This window comes from Pristis pectinata, chromosome 26, assembly GCF_009764475.1.
Source record: "Pristis pectinata isolate sPriPec2 chromosome 26, sPriPec2.1.pri, whole genome shotgun sequence".
NCBI classification, from domain to species: Eukaryota; Metazoa; Chordata; class Chondrichthyes; order Rhinopristiformes; family Pristidae; genus Pristis; species Pristis pectinata.
In genome coordinates, this window is record NC_067430.1 from 29,711,160 (window position 1) to 29,733,582 (window position 22,423).

At 44.4% G+C, this 22,423-nt stretch overlaps 1 protein-coding gene across 1 annotated transcript in view; it reads left to right on the forward strand.

The window, feature by feature from the left end:
• vwa5b1 (von Willebrand factor A domain containing 5B1) overlaps nt 1-22,423 on the forward strand; it is a 128,199-nt gene that overhangs the window by 48,501 nt on the left and 57,275 nt on the right. Inside the window, exons 9-14 of the mRNA XM_052039010.1 lie at nt 1,083-1,193; nt 6,961-7,163; nt 12,013-12,127; nt 12,508-12,693; nt 17,471-17,621; nt 19,919-20,118. Of these exons, the coding sequence (XP_051894970.1) occupies nt 1,083-1,193; nt 6,961-7,163; nt 12,013-12,127; nt 12,508-12,693; nt 17,471-17,621; nt 19,919-20,118 (966 nt within the window). The remainder of the gene's footprint in view (nt 1-1,082; nt 1,194-6,960; nt 7,164-12,012; nt 12,128-12,507; nt 12,694-17,470; nt 17,622-19,918; nt 20,119-22,423) is intronic.

The window sequence follows — 22,423 nt, forward strand, 5'->3', positions numbered from 1 at the left end:
TCCCTCCCACATCCCAAAGATGTGCTGATGGGTTAATTAGCCGCTGTAAATTACCCCTAGTGTGTCGGTGAGTGGTAGAATCTTGGAGTTACTGGTTACCATGGAATCCTCTCCAGGGTTAATATATGCAAGGGAAAATTAGCTGTAGACTGACAGTATCTCTCATTGGATGCTTAAGCTGAACAACACTGAGCAGAGGCACAATTTATTAGATCATAGAATCCATACAAAACAATAGGAGGCCATTTGGTCCATTAAGTTCATGCTATTTCCTTGTAGAACACTCTAGACAGTCCCATTCCCCACTCTCTCCCTAGAGTCCTGCAAATTATTTTCCCTCAACTACCTATCCAATTCCTTTTTGAAATCCCAAGTTGATTGTGTTTGGATCACAAGATCTTGACTACTTTTTGTCAATGGAAGTGTTTCCTCTTATCTCACGTATCTTTGGGCACCATTTTAAATCTGTGCCCCAAGCTTTGGAACATCCACTGTAGGGAACTGCCTCTCTCGTTTTACCCTACCTAAGGTGTGACCTTGTCCATTTCCTTCAAATCCCATCTCAACCTTCTCTGCTCCATCAAGAACAATCACAGCTTCTCCAGATGAAAAACGCGATGATACTGGAGGAACTCAGCAGGCCAGGCAGCATCCATGGAGAAAAGCAGGCGGTCAACATTTCGGGTCAGGACCCTTCCACAGGACTGAAGATAGGAAATGGGGAAGCCTGATATATAGGAGGGAAAAGCAGAGCAGTGATAGGTGGACAAAAGAGGGGAGGTGGGGTGGGCACAAGGTGGTGATAGGTAGATGCAGGTAAGAGATAGTGATAGGCAGATGTGGGGGACGAGGGGAGAGCAGATCCACCAGGGGATGGGTCAAAGGTAAGGAGAGACCCAAAATGTTGACCACTTTCTTTTCTCCACAGATGCTGCCTGGTCTGCTGAGTTCCTCCAGCATCATAGTTTCTCTCCATTGTTTACTGCAGTACTTGACCAGCACACCATTATTCTGACTTGGTTGGCAGTGGTTTACAGTTACCTGAAGGCCCTAACTCTTCCCCTTTTCTTGCTGTTGTGAAGGAAGCAATGCTGGTTATCCTGAAGAGTTTGGTGCCCTCGTGTCTATTTAACATAATTGGATTTGGCTCCACATTTAGGACCTTGTTCCCAGCTAGCAGGTCTTACAATGAAGTAAGTCATCACTTTCTGCAATTTTTCATTAAAATCATGCAGCAAGAGGCTGTTTGTTGTTTAGAACTGGTTCAAATTACTTTTCAACATTCATTAAAAACATCTAATTGAATATCAAGTGTGATAGCTACGAGAAAAGTAATTGGAATTAATGGGATTGGGATGTAACTTGTCATTTATCTGATGTTTCTTACACTCATCTCCAGACTTCTTACTCTTCACATCATAAGTATTTTTCTTGCTATTTCATCAGCGTTCATTAACCTTCTGAATGTTTCCTGCCACTCAACTTTCCTGTATGTCTCCTCACCCTAATTAATTCCTTCCCTTGGTGAAATGGATCACCTCTCTCGGTCTATGCTCCTCCTTTACTCTGCGAGCTTGTAAAGCCAAGCATTTGATGCTTAGTTTACTCCTGTTAACCTGCTTTTCTTCATCTACTACCTTTTTTTGACACCATGCTTGTGTTCTGCACAACCTAAATTGCTGCCTATTGTGGACCTATTAAGAGGAAAAATGGAAGATGACATATCAGCCAGAAGATTAACATTGGTAAATTAAATTAGTAAATTGGTTTATTATTGTCACATGTACCGAGGTAAACAGAGACTTTGAATGTTTTTAAGGCAGAGGAGATAGATTCCTGATAAAGAGTGGATGAAAGGTTACTGAGGGTAAATTGGTAAACTGGTAAATTGGTTTATTATTGTAACATGAACCGAGGTACAGTGAAAAACTTAGTTTTGCATGCCATCCATACAGATCGTTCCATTACAACAGTGCCTTGAGGTAGCACAAGGGAAAATAACAGAATACAGAATAAAGTGTTACAGTTACAAAGAAAGTGCAGTGCAGGTGGACAATAAGGTCCAAGCCATAACGAGGTTGGTTGTGAGTTTAAGAGTCCATCTTGGCGTACTAGGGGACTGTTCAGTAGTCTTATAACAGTGGGATAGAAGCTGTCCTTGAGCCTGGTGGTACGTGCTTTCAGGCTTTTGTATCTTCTGCTCGACGGGAGGGGGTAGAAGAGAGAATGTCCAGGGTGGGTGGGGTGTTTCATTATGCTGGCTGCTTTACTGAGGCAGCGGGAAGTGTAGACAGAGTCCATGGAGGGGAAGCTGGTTTCCGTGATGTGCTGAGCTGTGTCCACAACTCTCTGCAGTTTCTTGCGGTCCAGGGCAGAGCAGTTACCGTACCAAGCCGTGATGCATCCAGATAGGATGCTTTTTGTGGTGCATCGATAAGGTGCATCAGGTAGGAGGGATTGCAAAGTTTGGACTAGAATCAGATCAGCCAGGATCTTATTAAATAGCGGAACAGGCTTGAGGGACTGAGAGGTCCACTCCTGCTCCTAGTTTGTGTGTTCATGTGTTTGTCGGAGTCATTCGCATCCTGTGAATAAATAAAAAGAATTCTTGACTATTGATGTACAGGGAAACAAAGTGGCTGTATTATATTCTCTTTACTCTTTTTGTTGCAATCAATTTTGATTAAATTGATGATTATAAAGTGAAAACAAAAACAACTTTGACTCATCAGCTGAGGATCTTTCATTGGTAACACTGAATTATTCCCACTGTTTTCTTGGTTACAGAATCAGTGGGAGCACAAGGCACTGTTTTAAATTCTCTCCTTCCTGGCTCCTTCCTCACCCTGATTCTACGCCAAGCTGCTACCAATCCCCCTGCTCTGTCACTGAGCACCTTTGCTGAGCCTTGTGTGAAAAACAAGTGCTGCTGCTTTTCAAAAGAAGTGGCTGGCTTCTGACAGGTTGGCAAGCTGTGCTGTTCTTACTGATCTGCAATGTTCACATTGAATAAATCAGAGCCAGAGATCCCCACCTCCGCAGCTTAGCAGATATCGAGAGCACCTGACTACGGCCACATAATGTACAACATGCAGTGGCAATAAAAACAAATTATGGGCACAGTTGACTTCAATGCTCAATGCAAACATCCTCCCAAAGTAATTCAAAGAGGTGTAATGTACAACAATGATGCTCTAGATCTGCCGCAATGATCCGGTGAAGCAATACATGGACACCTAACCCACTGGGAGTGGAAGTTCCTGGGGAAATGTCCGAGGTGCTGTGATGGGCAGTGAAAGAGGTTCAGAGGCCGACCATGGGGTGTCTGGGCTTTGGTATGAGACCATAAGACCATAAGATACAGGAGCAGAATTAAACCATTCGACTCCGCTATTCAATCATGGCTTTTTCAACCCCATTCTCCTGCCTTCTCCCTGTGACCCATAATCAAGGACCCATCAACCTCTGCCTTAAATACACCCAATAACTTGTCCTCCATTTGGCAACGAATTCCACAGGTTCACCACCCTCTGGCTGAAGAAATTCCTCCTCATCTCAATTCTAAAGGGACGTCCCTTTATTCTGAGGCTGTGCCCTTGGATCCTAGACTCTCCCACTGATGGAAACATCCTCTCCACATCCATTCTATCCAGGCCTTTCAGTATCCGGTAGATTTCAATGAGAACCCCCCTCATCCTTCTGAACCATTGAGTGCAGGCCCAGAGACATCAAACGCTCCTCATATGTTAAGCCTTTCATTCCCGGGATCATTCTTGTGAACCTCCTCTGGACCATCTCCAGGGCCAGCACATCCTTCCTTAGATATGGACCCCAAAATTACTCACAATATTCCAAATGTGGTCTGACCAATGCCTTATAAAGCCTCAGCATTACATTCTTGCTTTGATATTCCAGTCCTCTCGGAATGAATGCTAACATTGCATTTGCCTTCCTTACTAACGACTCAACCTGCAAGTTAACCTGAAGGAAATCCACGAGCTGGGTCAGGAGTTCAGCAGCCTGTGTGGAAATGGGTGACTGCTTCACTCTAGGGTGAGGTCAAAAAAGGCCCAAAAAAGCAATCTTCGAGAAAGATAAGCCCCAAATATGGCAACTCTCATCTGATAAAAAATAATGTGATTTTAACAGAAAAAATTGAATCAATCTCTTTATTGTAAGCAATCTATCTCTGTGTGCACTGCATACACAGCCAAGAAAGCACACCAACATCTCTACTTCCTCAGAAGGTGACAGAAATTCAGCATGTCCTTGATGACTCTTACCAATTTTTCAGATGCACCATTGACAACATGCTTTCCCGATGCATCGCAGCTTGGTATGGCAACTCCAAGGCTGCAAAAAAGTTCCAGAGAGTTGTGGACACAGCTCATTCCATCATGAAAACCAGCCTCCCCTCCATTGACTCTGTCTACAATTCCCACTGCCTCAGGAAAGCAGCCAGCATAATCAAAAACCCCTCCCACCCAGGACATTCTCTCTTCTCCCCTCCCCCATTGGGCAGAAGATACTAAAGTTCGAGAGCGTTTACCTCCAGGCTCAATCCCGCTGTTATCAGACTCTTGAATGGACCTCTCTTAATCAAGAGGAATTCTTGATCTCCCAATCTACCTTGTCATGGCTCTTGCACTTTATTTGTCTACCTGCACTGCACTTTCTCTGACTGTAACACTACATTCTGCATTCTGTTTTCCTTTTTACTACCTTGATGTACTTATGTATAAAATGATCTGTCTGGATGACACGCAAACAAAAGCTTTTCACTGTATCTCGGTGTGTGTGACAATAATAAACCAATACCAATGCCAGTACCAATCTCTAGACTATGAGTGTGTGATAACCTTAGGGTACTTAGAACCCTGTGGGTAAATTGTGTTTGTGATCCTATTGTTATTAAGTGGGAAATGAGTGAACAATCTCAGTCTTTTTCCCAGAGTTGAGGAATCAAGAACTAGAGGGCATAGGTTTAAGGTGAGAGGGGAAAGATTTACTAGGAACTTGCAGGGAAACTTTTTTACACAAAGGGTGGTATCTACCTGGAACGAGCTGCCAGAGGAAGTGGTTGAGGCAGGTACATTAATAACTTTTAAAAGACAGTTGGACAGGTACATGGATAGGAAAGGTTTAGAGGGTTATAGGCCAAATGTTGGCACATGGGACTAGCTTGGATGGAACATCTCGGTCGGTATGAACCAGTTGGGCCTGTTTCTGTGCTGTATAACTCTAAATAAATCATGGTTGGAAGATATGGCGGTTGTTTTCACAATGATGGATCTGTGTTTCACTTCATTGCTACACATTGTGCAGTGCCATTGTGACACAGTGATGGATCCCGAAAACCAAGGGAGCTGTTCTCTGATTCCCCCGCTAATAGGCTTTGGACTTGTTAGCCAAGTGAGCCGTGTCATTTATTTTTACTCTCCCTCACAGCTGCCTGGCAGAAAGCTAATGATACTTGTTCTCACATTCCCACAGTATTGGAGCCATGACCACAGGAAACAAGCTGAGTACTGCTTATGCTAACTATCCACCCACACATCTCAGGATCAAAGTCCTTCTCCAATGCAGAGTCCAATTAAGCAGCATTACCCCTGCACAGTAGCTAGCAGCTTTAGTCCAATAGCAGATGCATTGATTTGCCTTGACTTTGCTTTTCCTTTGTAGCCATAGAAATAATGTTGGATCCAAACTTGTGGCTGGCCCAGATATCTGAGAAGAAATAAGAAAAGTTGCAAATTCCAGAAGTCTTATTTGAAAATTCTCTTTCCCTAATTGGTGACAGGAGGCAGAGGGTAGTGGGGGAAGGATGCATTCCTGATCGGAAGTCTGTGACCAGTGGTGTTCCACAGGGATCGGTGCTGGGACCCTAGTTTGTGATATATCTTAATCACTAGGATGTGAATGTTGGAGGAATGATTAGTAAGTTTGAGACTGACATGAAAATTGGTGGTGTTGTGGATAGTGGGGACGGTTGTCTAAGGCTACAAAAGATATTAATTCAATGGAAAATTGGATGGAACATCGACAGATGGAAGTTAATCCTAACAAGGTGATGCATTTTGGAAAGTCAAATAGGGGTAGGACATATACAGTGAACAGTAAGGCACTACGAAATGTTGATAACTAGAGGGTCCAAGTCCATAGTTCCCCAAAACAGGCAGCATAGGTGGACAAGTTGGTGAAGAAAGCATACCCACCACCCTCTGTATGAAGAAGTTGCCCCTCAGGTGCCATTTAAATCTTCTCACCTCTCACTTTTAAACCTCTGTCCTCTAATTTTGGACTCCCTGACCCTGGGGAAAAGACTTTGGCTATTCACCCTATCTCACCTTCATAGGCAGGGGCGAAGAATATAGCAGTTGGGATGTTATGCTGCACCTTTACAATACACTGGTGTATTGTGTGTACTTCTGGTTGGGAAGCTTGTGCTGGAGGGGGTGCAGAGGAGATTCCCCAGGATGTTGCCTGGATCGGAGGACTTTAGTTATGGGGAGAGATTGGACAGGCTGGGCTTGTTTTCTCTGGAGAGAAGGAGGCTGAGGGGTGACCTGATAGAGGAATATAAAATTATGAGAGGCATAGATTGGATAGATTGTCAGAATCCTTTTTTTACTATGGTGTGGGTATAAAAAACAAGAGGGCTTGGGTTTAAGGTGAGAGGAAGGAGTTTTAAAGAGGATTGGAGGGGAAAGTTTTACACAGAGAGTTGTTGTTATTTGGAATGTGCTGCCAGAGGAGTTGGTGGAATCAGATACAATCACTACAATTAAGAGACAGTCAGACAGCCACTTAAAATAGGCAAGACATAGAGGATATGGTCCTAATGCAGGAAAACAGGATTAGTGTAGGTGGCAAAATATCAGTATGGATGTGCTGGGCTGAAGGGCCTGTTTCTGTGCTGGACTACACACTATGACTCTGTGACTCTGTAATCCCCTGCAGGAGACGCTGGCTGTGGCTTGTGACTACATGAGGAGGGTCCGGGCTGATATGGGATCAACAAACATGTTGTCTCCGCTGAGCTGGATCTTCCGACAGCCAGTTCACAGGGGTCACCCCCGCCTACTGTTCCTTCTGACTGACGGCTCTGTTAGTAACGCGGGGAAAGTAATCAACCTTATCCGCAACCACGCACAAACCAGCAGGTACCACCGGAGGATCCTCCATTCTTGAATTAAAAATACCCCTCACTGTAAGAATATGTCTTGATCTTTTGTTTTCCCTTGAATCTGCAAGTGTGTGATATTTTTCACTCCATTTAACTGGCAATCTAAAAAAGAAGATAATGTTCTTATTTTTGAAAGTCTGTCATTGAAATTTTTATCCGGACTTTAATAGTATTTGATCATAGTGGGCCTTCTGCTTACAAGTTAGCACAACGGCACAGTTTGAGTTATAAGGAGAGACTGGATAGGCTGGGACTTTTGTCCCTGAGAGGCTGAGAGGTGACCTTATAGAGGTTTATAAAATCATGAGGGGCACAGATTGGATGAATAGCCAAAGTCTTTTCCCCAGGGTCAGGGAGTCCAAAACTAGAGGGCAGAGATTTAAAAGTGAGAGGCGAAAGATTTAAAGTGGACCTGAGGGGCAACTTCTTCACACCGAGGCTGGTGGGTATATGGAATGAGCCGACAGAAGAAGTGTAGAGGCGGGTACAGTTATGACATTTAAAAGGAATTTGGACAGGTATATGGATAGGGAAGATTTAGAGGGATGTGGGCCAAATGCGGGTAAATGGGACTAGGCACCTTGGTCGGCACGGATGAGTTGGGCTGAAGGGCCTGTTTCCATGCTGTATAGCTCTATGACATGATGCTGTTAGAGTGGCAAATTAAATGTTAGCCTTAATTGCAAGGAGGATGAAGTGGGAAGACTTGCTTCAACATTACAGAGCTATGCTGAGACCACACTTGCACTAGCTTAATTTTAAAGACAGCTTTGGTCTCCTTGTCGACTGCAGAGAAGGTTGGTCCTTGGATGAAGGGGATGTCCGATGAGGAAAGGTTGTTAAGAATGGACCGAAATTCTTTGGAATATGAATAAAAATTTCTGGAATCGCTCACAAGCTCAGACAGCATCTGTGAAGAAAGAAACAGAGTTTATGATTCAGCTCCAGAATCTTCCATCAGCACCACATCCTCTGGAGCTTGGCAGACTGGGAGGTGGACAGGATAGATGCTGGGAGCATGTTTTCCATTGTGCACCATCTAGAATTAGGTGCGTCTTTTCAGGATTTAAGGTGGAGATGAGGAGGGATACTTTCTCTCATAATCCTTGGAATTCTGTATTCCGAAGAGCAGTGGAAGCTGTGGAGGGTGAGATAAGCAGGCTTTTGGACTACAGGTGAGTCGAGGATTATAGGGAAGAGATAGGGAAGTGGAACTGAAGGCATGATCAGATCTGCTCTGCTCTTGTCGATTGATGGAACAGACATGAGGGGCCAAATGGTCGATTCTTGCTTTCCAACTGCATAAAGACTCCTGCTTTTAAACTTCTGCAAATCTCCAAGTTATCCACGTTTCCTGCTTCCTGGGCACTGGACACAGTTACTTTTAAGGATGTCTTCAGTCAACATTGCAGTTGAATCAGAGAATCAGATACACAGTGAATGGCAGGGTCTTGGTGATTGTTATCGAACAGCGAGACCTTGGTGCACAAGTACATGGTTCCCTGAAAGTGCAACACAGGTATACAGCGTGGCGAAGAAGGTGAATGGAATGCTTGCCTTCATTAGAAAACCGGTTGGCGGATAGGAAACAAAGGGTAGGGGTGAATGGATGTTTCTCAGAATGGCAGGCCGTGACTAGTGGGGTGCCACAGGGCTCGGTGCTGGGACCACAGCTGTTTACGATCTATGTTGATGATTTAGATGAAGGCATTGTGAATAACATTAGCAAGTTTGCTGATGATACAAAGTTGGGTGGCAGTGCGACATGTGTAGAGGAAGTTAGGAGAATTCAAGGTGATGTGGATAGGTTGGGTAAGTGGGCAGATACTTGGCAGATGAAGTTTAATGTGGATAAGTGTGAGGTTTTCCACTTTGGGAGCAGGAACAGGAAGGCGGATTATTATCTGAATGGTGTGGGGTTAGGTAAGGGGGAAATACAAAGGGATCTAGGACTCCTTGTTCATCAGTCACTGAAAGTGAATGAGCAAGTGCAGCAGGCAGTGATGAAGGCTAATGGAATGTTGGTCTGTATTACAAGGGGAATTGAGTACAAAAGCAAAGAGATTCTTTTGCATTTGTACAGGGCCCTGGTGAGACCACTCCTGGAGTATTGTGTACAGTTTTGGTCTCCAGGGTTAAGGAAGGATATCCTGGCTATAGAGGGCGTGCAGCGTAGGTTTACGAGGTTAATTCCGGGGATGTCGGGACTGTCTTATGCTGAGAGGTTGGAGAGACTGGGATTGTACACGCTGGAATTGAGAAGGTTGAGAGGGGATCTGATTGAAACATACAGGATTATTAAGGGATTGGACAAGATAGAGACAGGAAATATGTTCCAGATGTTGGGGAAGTCCAGGACCAGGGGGCATGATTTAAGAATAAGGGCTAGGCCACTTAGGACAGAGGGGAGGAAAAACTTCTTCTCCCAGAGGGTTGTGAGTTTGTGGAATGCACTGCCTCAGAGGGCAGTGGAGGCCAATTCTCTGGGCACTTTCAAGAAGGAGCTAGATAGGTTTCTTATAGATACGGGAATCAAGGGATATGGGGACAAGGCAGGAACAGGATATTGATTGTTGAGGATCAGCCATGATCTCAAAATGGCGGTGCAGACTCGAAGGGCCGAATGGTCTACTTCTGCTCCTATTGTCTATTGTCTATTGGCCAAGCATTGAGTACAGGAATTTGGATATCATGTTACAGTTGTACAAAAAATTAGTTAGGCTACACATGGACTATTGTGTGCAGTTCTGGTTACCATACTATAGGAAAGATGTGATTAAGCTAGAGAGGGTGCAGGCAGGATTCACAGGAATGTTGTCTGTACTGGAGGGCTCGAGTTATAAGGCGAGACTGCATAGGCTGGGATAATTTTCCCTGAAGTGAAGGAGGCTAAGGGGTGACCTTAGAGAGATTTGTAAGGTGAGATTTGTAAGGTGAGATTTGAAGGGGACCTGAGGGGCAAGGTTTTGCATAGAGGGTGGTGGGTACATGGAATGACCTGCCAGAGGACGTGGCAGAGGCGGGTACAATTACAACATTTAAAAGACATTCGGACAGGACATGATCAGTAAGGTTTAGAGGGATTTGGGCAAAGTGCAGGCAAATGGGATTAGCATAGATAGGCTTTATAAAGCCTCAGCATTACATCCTTGCTTTTATATTCTAGTCCTCTCGAAATGAATGCTAACATTGCATTTGCCTTCCTTACTATTGACTCAACCTGCAAGTTAACCTTTAGGGAATCCTGCACTGGGACTCCCAAGTCCCTTTGCGCCTCTGATTTCTGAATTTCCACGAATCTATAAATCTTCCTTTGGTGATCCTTACTCCCTGACGCCATTCACACGGCCTTCCTCTCACCCTCTGAATTAAATAACACATTTTACAATCAGAAGTCGTGACATTTATCGGTATATCCAGAATGCAGTTAGAACATGATTCCATTGCACTTTCCCTCTGTCTCGAGTCATTTGTCCGATAGCTTTAAAGTCCATTTTTATTTTCTCCTATCATCCAGAGCTTCCCCACGCCTTTGTCTAGATCATTTTTCCTACAAAGTACCAGGGTGTAAAACCTTGACTCAGTCTCCATCAGGATCACTCTTTCTCTTTTGACTGAGCTTTAACTTTCATCCATTCAGCTGGTTTCAATGACAATACAACGTCAGGTATTTTGGAATGAATGAGTTTTGTCGGAGTCAGCTATTGCGTAGCTGAAAAAAACTGCTGTCTTATTTTTTCAGTGGCTGTGTGACACATAGAATGAAGCAGTCAGCATCCCGCATGGAACACCTCTCAGCTTCAGTAATGACCAAAACATCTGAGCTCTTCCTTCACCTGTAGTCCTGAGTGGGGGTGGTGGCTCGATGGATCAGGAGAACTTCTTCATCATGCCAAGGGGAGATGAAGAAAGCACTTGCATTTCTATAGCACCGGCCCCAACCTCAGGATGCTCCAAAGTCCTCCACTGGCAATGAAGCATCTCCATAATGAAGACACTGTTGTAACGGTGAAAGGGGGGCAGTCAACTTGCCAGGTCTGGGAATAGGGCATGCTGCTCCAGAATCTTCCCTGGGAGTAGATTTGAGTCATACAGCAGGGACACAGGCCCTTCAGCCCATCGAGTCCATGCTGACCATCAAGCACCCACAAATCTCTTTTAATTCCTCCCCACCACAGATTTACTGAACTTACAATGGTTGGTAGGCAGAGGATCTGAGTAGAACCATTGATTTCAGCCAGCAAAACTGGGCCCAATAACTTGCTGTTCATCCCCCTGTGTAAAGAGAGCAGTTGTAGGGGAATCCTTAGAGACACAGAGAGAAGAGCAATGAGAGGAGGGATGAACATGGGTTGCTTTGGACATTTCATTGACTTCAGGATTTCCCAAATCTCTCAGCGGGGGCTAAAGTTCCATCCTTCTGTGTGTAATATAGCAGCTAATTTGTACAAAGCACACTTCCTGAAACAAGGGAGCCTGTATTAGTAACATTGGTTGTAGCATAGACATTTGTCCCAGGACATGAGCCCAAAGGTACACAAATAGACAACTAGCTCTACAAACTAAAATAGCCAGCATGGTTAAAACTCTGTATTTAAAAATAATAATTTTATGTTGATGTTAAGTGTGTAGCTGGACAGGTTACAGTTTTATAGCAACATTTAATAGACCTTAAATCCAGGGAGAACAAGATCTTTCCTCACTGTTTACTTTGATTGGTGTTCAAGTGGCAGGGTGACTGGAAGGAGAGGAGTGAAATGTTTCATCTTTGTCATGGCTGGGAATGTTTCTGCTTCAACACCCATGCTCAATCTCTCTCCCACCAGGTGCTACAGTTTTGGTATCGGACAGAATGCCTCCAGAAGACTAGTCCTGGGACTAGCCTCTGCTTCGAAAGGAGCAGCTGAGTTTCTTGATGAAGGGGAAAGGTTGCAACCAAAGGTACGAGAGCAGACGTTTTAAAGAGATTTACTGAGAGTGAGCTCACTCTGGTTGAATGCGAGAAAGTTAAACATGTAATATTCGCCCTAAAATGCTTGTGGATTAAACTAAAAATTGGAATTTCAGTAAAAATAATTTGAAATTATTGACCAAAGTGCTTGATTAAATAAATTAAGAAATAGTTGAAAAAGTACAGGCCAGCGTTAAGACATTCCTGAGGTCCAGTTGTATTAAAATTTCTGACTGGAGTTGTGTCGGGGTTATTCTGCAGGACCACTGCGGACATGTGAACGAGGCAGGAACAGTGCATCCTCAGGAGCAGAGACACAAATTAAGTGATGGGGATGAAGGGAATAATTGCTCCGTTTTGTGTTTTGTAGATGGTAAAATCCCTAAAGAAAGCAATGGCACCGTTCCTCAGTGACGTTACCGTTGATTGGTTCCTTCCTGAAACAACTGAGATGCTTCCTTCTCCTGTTGGAACAAGCTTTGTATTCCCTGGGGACAGATTAATAGAATATTGCATTGTATGTGACACTTCAAGGTATCACTCTAACCTCAAGTCAGTAAGTATGAAATCCTGCATTTTGTTCTTTTGCACACCAGTTACTAAATCATTTAAAGTAACAACCCTGCACTCAAAAGATTGAATTTGCCACAAACCTTGCTGATAACCAGCTGCATACATCAGGCACTGATAGAAGAAACCACAGAGCTTAACGTGCGCAGCAAAATAAAAGTCAACTGGGTTGCATTACAAGGAACTGGCATAGACTCGATGAGTCAGATGGTTTTCTTCTCTGGCAGAACAAGCCTGCAACTCTACCCTAAATCTCCTCACTGATGCAGTGCTGAGCTGAAGCATTGATGTTGAACTGTTGGCTGACAGTAGGTTGCTTTCATACTGGATTCTGTGGGAGTCTGATGAGACTGGAGCTCTTGTGAACTCCTGGAAAAAAAATTGTGGATAGTAGGGGATTAAGAGAATCTATCGAACAATGTTTCTACAAATCAAGCATGCATTGACTGCAGAAATTGTAACATTGAGAGGGCTTGAATTATCCAATTTTTATCTTTGGTTCAATTTGGAGGTGTTTTCTCAAATATTGTTTTGCAATATTGGCCATTTTTGGTTATAATAAACTGAGTATGTCTGATTATTTCGGTAGAAGCATCAACTTTTAGTTCTGTAATAAATTTCAACCAAGTTAGTGATGAAGTAAACAGCAGCAGCATATTGGAGACATCAGAGACTGCCGATGCTGGAATCTGGAGCAACACACACAAGATGCCGGAGGAACTCAGCGGGTCGGGCAGCATCTGTGGAGGGAAGTGGACAGTCGACATTTTGGGTTGAGACTTCATCTGGACTGAAGGATAGAGGGGAGATAGCCAGTATAATGAGGTGAGGGGAGGGAATGGAGCATGAGCTGACGGGTGATATGAGGATTCACATGAGGAGGTGTGATGGGCAGACGGAGGAGGGGGGAGTGGAACTAGCGACAGAGGCCGGGAGGTGAGAGGTGGAGGTGACAGAGGGCTGAAGATGGTGGGATCTGATAGGAAAAGAAGGCGGAGCCTAGAACCAAATAAGGGAGGTGGGGAGGGCAGATGGGAACAGCGGGGGGAGGGGACCCAGTGGGAGGGGTGTGTGGGTGACGGCCAGATGGGGCGGGTGGGTGCAGGAAGGAAGGAAATAGGGTGAGTTTGAGTTCCTCCAGCATCTTGCTCGTTACAGCATCACACTTGAGGAGGAATTTACCCTCCTGGGTTTTCTCCCCAGTCCTGACCAGCAGATTCTACTGTGTGTCTGGTGTCTGGAAACATATTTGGTCAGTTGTCTATACACAGTGTCCACGTTTCAAACACTGCAATCTCAAAGCAAAATGCATGGTTGAATTAATAAAACATATCGCTAGCATAGTTTTGCATGTTGTGTTTTATTTGTAGTAAAATAAATTCAATTTTTGTAGGTCTCTGGGAGTATATATTTTTGCCCTACTAAGATATATCTCAGGTGTTTTGTATTTTCCATTGTCTTATTGCAATTGGATGAGCCCCTAGTGAGAATGCACCTGGAACACTTTGACAGATTTGATCTCTCTACCTAATTCTTCTGATATGAGACAAAGGGATAAGGAAATTGCCCAGTAAAGCATATTAAGCTACAGCAAAGATGCCACTAAGCTGTAAAGAGTGCAGAGGAGATTTATGAGGATGTTGCCGAGACCTGAGGGACTGAGTTATGGAAAGAGGTTGAGCAGGTTGGGACTTTTTTCATTGGAGTGTAGTAGAATGAGGGGTGATCTTGTAGAGGTGTATAAAATCATGAGGGGCAGAGATGAGGTGAATATGCACAGTCTTTTTTCCCAGGATTGGGGAAAACCAAGAACTAGAGGACATAGGTTTAGGGTGAGAGAGGAGAGATTTAATAGGAGCCTGAGGGGCAACTTTTTCACCCAGAGGGTGGTCCATATATGGAATGAGTTGACTGAGGAAGTGGTTGAAGCAGGTACATTAACAACATTTAACAAGAACTTGGACAGGTACATGGATAGGAAAGGTTTAGAGGGATATGGGCCAAACGCAGGCAAATGGGACTAGTTTAGATGGGCATCTTGATCAGCATGGACCAGATGGGCTGAAAGGCCTGTTTCCATGCTGTATGACTCTATGACTAAGCAAACTGGACACATGGTCACCGGACACACAGTCTCTAGAATATAATCGCACTGAAACATGCAAAATTCTTATGAGGCTTTACGAGGGAGATACAGGGATGATGTTCCCTGGCTGGGGTGCTTAGAACCAGGGGTCACAATTCCAAAATAAGGAACCAGCTGTTTATTCACCAGGAGGGAAATAAATCTCTGGATTTCCCTACTCAAGAGTCTGCAGAGGCTTAGTCACTGAAGACATTCAAGGCAGAGAAAGATAGATTTTTGGATATTAATGTAATTAAGGGAGACGGGATTGATGCAGGAAAGTGCTGCTAAGGTAAAAGTGATCTTTTGAATGGCTGAACAACTGGATCCTTAATCTCCCGACCAACATAATGCAATCGGTAAGGATAGGCAGCAACACCTCCGCCACGATTATTCTCTGCACTGGTGTCCCACAAGGCTGCGTCCTCAGCCATCTACTCTACTCCCTATACACTCATGACCGCGTGGTCAGATTCTGCTCTATCTCCATCTACAAGTTTGCAGATGACACCACCGTAGTAGGCTATATCTCAAATAACGATGAGTTGGAGTACAGGAAGGAGATAGAGAGCTTAGTGACATGGTGTCATGACAACAACCTTTCCCTCAATGTCAGCAAAATGAAGAGCTGGTCATTGAGTAATACACAAAAAGTGCTGGAGGAACTCAGCAAGTCATTGACTTCAGGAAGGGGGGCTGTGCACATGCTCCTGTCTACATCAATGATGCTGAGGTTGAGAGGGTTCAGAGCTTCAAGTTCCTAGGAATGAGCATCACCAATAGCGTATCCTGGTCCAAACACGTAGACGCCATGGCCAAGAAAGCTCACCAGTGCCTCTACTTCCTCAGGAGGCTAAAGAAATTTGGCATGACCCCATCAATCCCTACCAATTTTTATCGATGCACCATAGAAAGTATTTTATCTGGATGCATCACGGCTTGGTACAGCAACTGCTCTGCCTGTGACCGCAAGAAACTGCAGGGAGTTTTGGACACAGCTCAGCACATCACGGAAACCAGCCTCCCCTCTATGGACTCTGTCCACACTTCTCACTGCCTCGGTAAAGCAGCCAACATAATCAAAAACCCCACCCACCCCAGACGTTCTGTCTTCTCCCCTCTCCCATTGGGTAGTAGATACAAAAGCCTCAAAGCACGTTCCACCAGGCTCAAGGACAGCTTCTACCTCACTGCTATAAGACTATTGAATGGTCCCCTAGTACAATAAGATGGACTCTTGACCTCACAATCTACCTTGTCATGACCTTGCACCTTATTGTCTGCCTGCACTGCACTTTCTCTGTAACTGTGACACTTCATTCTGCACTCTGTATTGTTTTTACCCTGTACTACCCCGATGCACTGTGTAACAAATTGATCTGTATGAACAGTATGCAAGACAAGTTTTTCACTCTAGCTCGGTACATGTGACAATAATATACGAATTCCAATTCCAAGAGAATAAGTAATCAGTAACTAGTGGGACATTCAGGGTTGGGGTCTCAGCTACTTACGATCTCATTATGACACAATCTACCTCGTTATTGACCTTGCACCTTATTGTCTGCCTGCACTGCACTTTTTCTGTGACTGTAACACTTTATTCTGCATTTTGTTAACTATTTTACCTTGTACTACCTCAATGCACTGTGTAATGAATTGATCTGAACAGACGGTATGCAAGACAAGTTTTTCACTGTACCTTGGTACATGTGACAATAATAAACCAATTTACTTGGACGATGGACTATAGTGACATTTGCTGATGGTGCAAAGGTAGTTGGGTAGTTGTGAGGAGCAAACAAAGAGCTTGCAAGGGGATAAAGGTCGGTTAGTAAGTCAGCAAGAAGTTAACAGATGGAGTATAATGTGGGAAAATGTGAAGTGATCTATCTTGGAAGGAAGAATGAACTAGCAAATTATTATTTAAATGGAGTAAAACTGCAAAATGTTATGATAGAGGGAGATCTAGGGGCAGCTGTACATGAAACACAAAATGTTAATATGCGGGTATCACAAATAATTAAGAAGCCAACTGGAACGTTGCCCTTAGTTGCAAAAGTTATGGAGTATAAAAGCATGGATGGGTTGATGCAACTTTGTAGAGTGCTGGTGAGATCGCACCTGAAGTATTGGGCACAGATTTGGTCTCAATATCTTACAGAAGGTACACTTGCATTGGAGGGACTGCAGAGAAGGTTCACTCAGTTGGTTCCTGGGTTGAAAGGGTTGATGCGTGGAGAGGTTGAGAAGCTTGGGCCAATACTCATTGGACCAATGAAGAATGAGAGCTGATCTCAGTATTTGAGGGGGGTTGACAGGGTGGATGCTGAGAGGAGCTTTCCCTTATTTAGAATGGGGAGGGGCGTCATTTCAGATGAAGAGCTGCCCACTTAAGACAGAGATGAGGAGGGTCACAAATCTCTACTGTGGAGAGTCATGGAGGCAAATTCGTTGAATATGTTCAAGGCAGAGCTGAGCCTGACTACAAGGCAGTCCAGGGATATAGGGACAGGGTGGTGGTGATGCCAAGATGTAATTAGCCTTGACCTTATTGAATTGTGGAGCAGGCCCAATAGGCTGACTGGCCCATTCAAGGCCTGAATTCCCATGATCTTGTGTTCTCTTGTTGTTTGAGAACGAAGAATGGAGGTGCAGCCAGACCTGGTCTCAGCAATCCAGCAGCTCCGTGTTTTACCACTCGCAAGAGGAGGATCCCGACAACTGGAGAGGGTGCCGAGACTCTCCCCTGGAAGCCACCTCAGTGAACGAAGACCCTAGGAAGGAAGGTAAGCTGGTTGGGGTTGGGAACCTTCTAGTGGAGTTTAATTTTAGAGGGTCCTAATTGCCCAACAGAACCAGCAGTCAATGAAATACTGAACCACATCTTCTCCACTGTTGGCACTGCTAGAAAGTGTACGTTTTATGGGATAGAAAAATATTTTACAATTTGTAATCTAGAATTGTTTTAAAAAGCACAAACTTTTACTCTACCACGCTGTCGGATATGCTCAGTATGGTGGATGACAGTATATAGTTCCAGCAAAAAAAGCCTCAAGCCCCGGGGTGCTCCTGTCCTTTAAACTGGTTTCTACCCCAAAGGGTCAGATGGTAACTGATCCATCCAGCGTAAAATTGAGTTACACAGCTCGCCTGGGGTTAAAGATGAGGTGTTTCTGCTCCAGTACTGTGGGCTTCTGAGATGGCTGAATGGTTCCAGGCAAGGTCCACAGACTCTGTTGCAATGGGGGCAGGAAATGCTTGCTGGGTCGGTGGGCTGCTTGTGATGTTGCGTGCTGCTGCCGTGTTTGTGCTTGGCTTCCACATGTCACTGTCAGAGACCCTGGAGGTGCTTTCGTTGATGCTTCAACTCCACTTTGAGCAATTGAGGTCCAGAGGGTAGCACGAGTCAGTGAGAATGTTACAATTCTTCCTCCTCTTCGTTGCTGCTGCAGATAGTATGTGTGAATGTTGGATAAAGGTCAGGCGTGCTTTCCGTGGCGTAGAACATGACGACCTCATTGAGTAATCCGAGACACAAATAAGTACCTGAATGAGGAACATGTATCCCTGGGACTGTGGATCGCCAGATGATGACTCACGATATGGGTTTGTATTCCTAATGGTCAACTTCACAATTCATTGATGTGGACTCTTACTGTGTATTCCACAATTGTGAGGCTACAGGCTGATCGCCTGTCATAGGCATCATAACATCCTGTGTCCTCAGACATAGCTCAATGAGGGTTATATCTACACACAGCATTGGAGTGTGGTCAGCATGGAAAACTGTCTCAATTGTGAATGCCCCCACCCCTCTAACCCCCACTCTCCGGACAGCCTGACTTGGTGTGTGTGGCAGTAAGTGAAATATAATGTGTGATCTTGGCTCCAGTCTGCATCTGAACACAGGCTTATTCCTGAACCAAATCCTTGGAATTGTTAGGATTTTGAAAAAAGCAGGGTTTACCAAGGAGGTGTTGGAAAGATAGTTTGAAGTTACAAAAGTAAATACTTGCAGGTGTTGGAAATCTAAAATAAAACAGAGAATATTGGTGTTACTCAGCAGGTCAGACAGAACCTGTGGAGAGAGAGAGACAGAGCTGATGCTTCAGGTTGATGACCATATATTGGAACTGGGAATAGTTGGCGATGAAACATGTTATAAGAGGAAAAAGTAGGGGAGAGGAAAGGGGAACCAAAAGAATGCTCTGGGAAAGGATGGAGGGAAGGAGACATCAAGTAATGGAATCAAGGGCAGGCGCGGTAGTGTAGCGGTTAGCATAACGCTATTACAGCGCCAGCAACCCAGGTTCAATTCCGGCCGCCGTCTGTAAGGAGTTTGTACATTCTTCCCGTGTCTGTATGGGTTTCCTCCGGGTGCTCCGGTTTCCTCCCACATTCCAAAGACGTACAGTTTGGGAAGTTATGGGCGTGCTATGTTGGTGCTAGAAGTGTGGCACTCTACGCAAAGATGCATTTCACTGTGTGTTTCGATGTACATGTGACTAATTAAAGATATCTTAATCAGTGATAAGGCTGTGGTTCGAACTTTTTCCTTAGCCTGACCTTACTTAAGCAGTGGACTTTTTCTGAAGCCCCAATATGATGCTGTGAACATTTCAGCAATTTGTCTTAAGTATGAAAATCAAAAAAACGCAGATGCTGGAAATCTGAAACAAAAGAAGGAAATGGTGGAAGGATTCAGCAGCTTCTGACGCCGCCTGAGCTGCTGACTCTTTCCAGTGTTTTCTGTTTCTGTTATGTGTTACAAAGACATCTTTATACAGTTTACACATGGATTAATTTAAAATGTGTCAAATAAATGCCATTACTCTGGTGGTAATCACCTACCCTGCCAAATGAAAAGAGTCAAACTAATATTCCGCTGTCAAATATCTTTGCCACCCCGTATTTTAGCTTTGCAATGGTCAAACTCCTAAAACTGGAAACAACCAACTGGTGATTGAGAACAAATCTCTAGAAGAGATGTAAATGTCTGGAATTTTCGGAGAATGTGGAGGGAATGCTGGAACTGTGTTTAAAGTTAACCTGTTATAAATCCCATCAAAATCTATATTTCAAGGTGTGGATACAAAGACCACTCCAAGAAGAAGAGCCTTCAGTAGCAATTGCATTGGAAGACAGCGTGCCTCCAAGAGAGGTTTCACCCCCAGTGACCCAGGGTCAGCATTCAATAAAAACCCTCTTCGAAGAGCACGGGCTCAGCAGCTTGTGGGCAGGAGCAGCCCAGAGCGACTCTCTCCGTCTCCAGGGGACTTTCAGGCAAGTTTCCTTCACCTCCAGAGCAGAACCATAGTTTTAGAAAATGAATATGAAGAATACTACAACTCAAAATGTATGTTAGCAGCATAGAGGTCGAACATATGGTGATAACTGGAGTCAAAATGTACCCATGTTTTGGAGGATACAGACTGATCAGTGAAGGGTAGGTCTTGCTTTAGTGCCATAGTGATCATAGTGGGCATCTTCTCGCAGCTCCCATTGGGCAGGAGGTACAGAAGCCTGAAGTCCCACACCAACAGGTTCAGGAACAGCTACTTCCTTTCAACCATTCGCTTCTTGAACCAACCTACACAGCCCTAATCACTACCTCAGTATAGCAACACTATGACCACTTTGCACTACAACAGATACTTTATTTGTTCTAATTGTTTCTTGTATAATTTTGTATAATTTATGTTTAATTTATGTTCTTTTCTTGTGAATATTGTGTCGCTGATGCTCTGTGCCTGTGATGTTGCTCCAGGTAAGTTTTCCACTGCACCTGTGCACACGTGGACTTGTGTATAAGATGATAAACTCAACTTTGACCGACTTTGGACTTCTGAGAATAAGGGGAAGTGGGGAGAGGGGATGTCTGCGATAGCACAGGCTTTCAGAGAACACTTGGAGAAGTTCTGGATAAGGAGTTCGTTGGGTTAGTCATTGATTCATACAGCACAGAATCAGGTCCTTTGGCTCACCTTGCCAGTGCTGACCTCCAGGTACCCATCTATGCTAATCCCATTTACCAGCGCTTGGTCTGCACCCTTCTGTGCCTCAGTGATTCAAGTGCTCATCTTCATACTTCTTAAATGTTGTGAGAGTCTCTGCCTCCACCACCCCCTCAGGCAGAGCATTCCAAGCTCCAACTTCACCTTCTGGGTGGAAACATTTTTCCTTATCTCCCCTCTAAGCCTTTTACTCCTTACCTTAAACCCATGCCCACTTGTTGTGGACACCTTTACCATTGTGAAAAGTTTACTACTCTATCTGGACCTCTCAAAATTTTGTACACCTCTATCAGGTCCCCCATCAGTCTTCACCATTCCAAGGAAAACAAGCCTTCCTATCCGGCATCTCCTCATAACTGAGTCTTTCCACCCCAGGCAACCCAGGGCATTAAATGGAAGTGTAGAAATGGCTGAAAGACAGTCAGCAAAATGCCTGTATAATGAGGAGATTTCCTCAGACTGGGTTTTGGGGTGTCCGGGGATTGTTCTAAAGCATTGACTTAAAGGGATTGATATCAAAGTTTGCTGATGATTATAGAACTTGGGGTTTTGGCAAGACCCAACTCAAGTCCTGAAGGGTGTCTGGTAAAGCACAGTAAAATAAGACTAGCAATGGTACATTCTACCTATCCCAAACTCTTGTGAGGGAAATCACAATGCTTCCTCTGTATTCATCTTTTGTAATCTGTGCATCAGTGGCAATCTGGCATTTATTGCTCGTCGCTAGTTGCTCCTTGGGAAGGTGCTGGTGAGCAGTCTCCTTGAACAGCTGCATACCTTCTGGTGAAGGTGCTCCCACAGTGCTGCTGGGGAGGGAGTCCCAAGATTCCGATCCTGCGATGATGGAGTATCGGTGACAGGGTTCCAGGTCAGGGTGGTATGCAGCTTGGACAGGAACCTGCAGGTTGTGGTGTTCCAGTTTGCTCGTCACCCTTGTCCATCTTGGTGGTGGAGGTTGTGCATTTGGGAGGCGCTCTCAGAGTACCCTAGATGATTAACTGCAGCATTAAAGTTTATAAGACTGTCTCTGGGCTGTCAGACTACATGTCCAATGTTTGGTTTGAGTTACAGCTCAGCTTATCACTGGGATGATCCTTGTCATTAGCCCTAAACTCTCACTACTGGCTCTGCCTTTGCCTCTGATTGGACCAATCTCGAATCCACGTTCATGCCTAGGTCAAATTTATCTTTAACATCATAAATACTGCTGACTTTCCCTACAGCTCTGCAATCTATCCCTTCATTAATGGAACTGATATACATGGCCACACCATCTCTCAGCTAGTCTAACCCAACACTTCATCTGTCTCCCATCTAGAAACTATAACGACACAGTGGAGTGCTGCTGAACATTCCCCTAGTCAGAGATGGGCCAATTATTGCAGTGTACCAACTGCAATTAGAGTTTTGCCAATTGCAAAAACTTCACCGATTGCAACAATGATCCCCAATGAACCTCATTTGCAATTTGCAGTCTGTTTTTCCTTGGGTACACATTAAACACCCTTCATTAAACGTACTCCGTCGCTCTCAAATGTCAAAAGCATGGCATTTATGGTTCTAGGGGATTAATA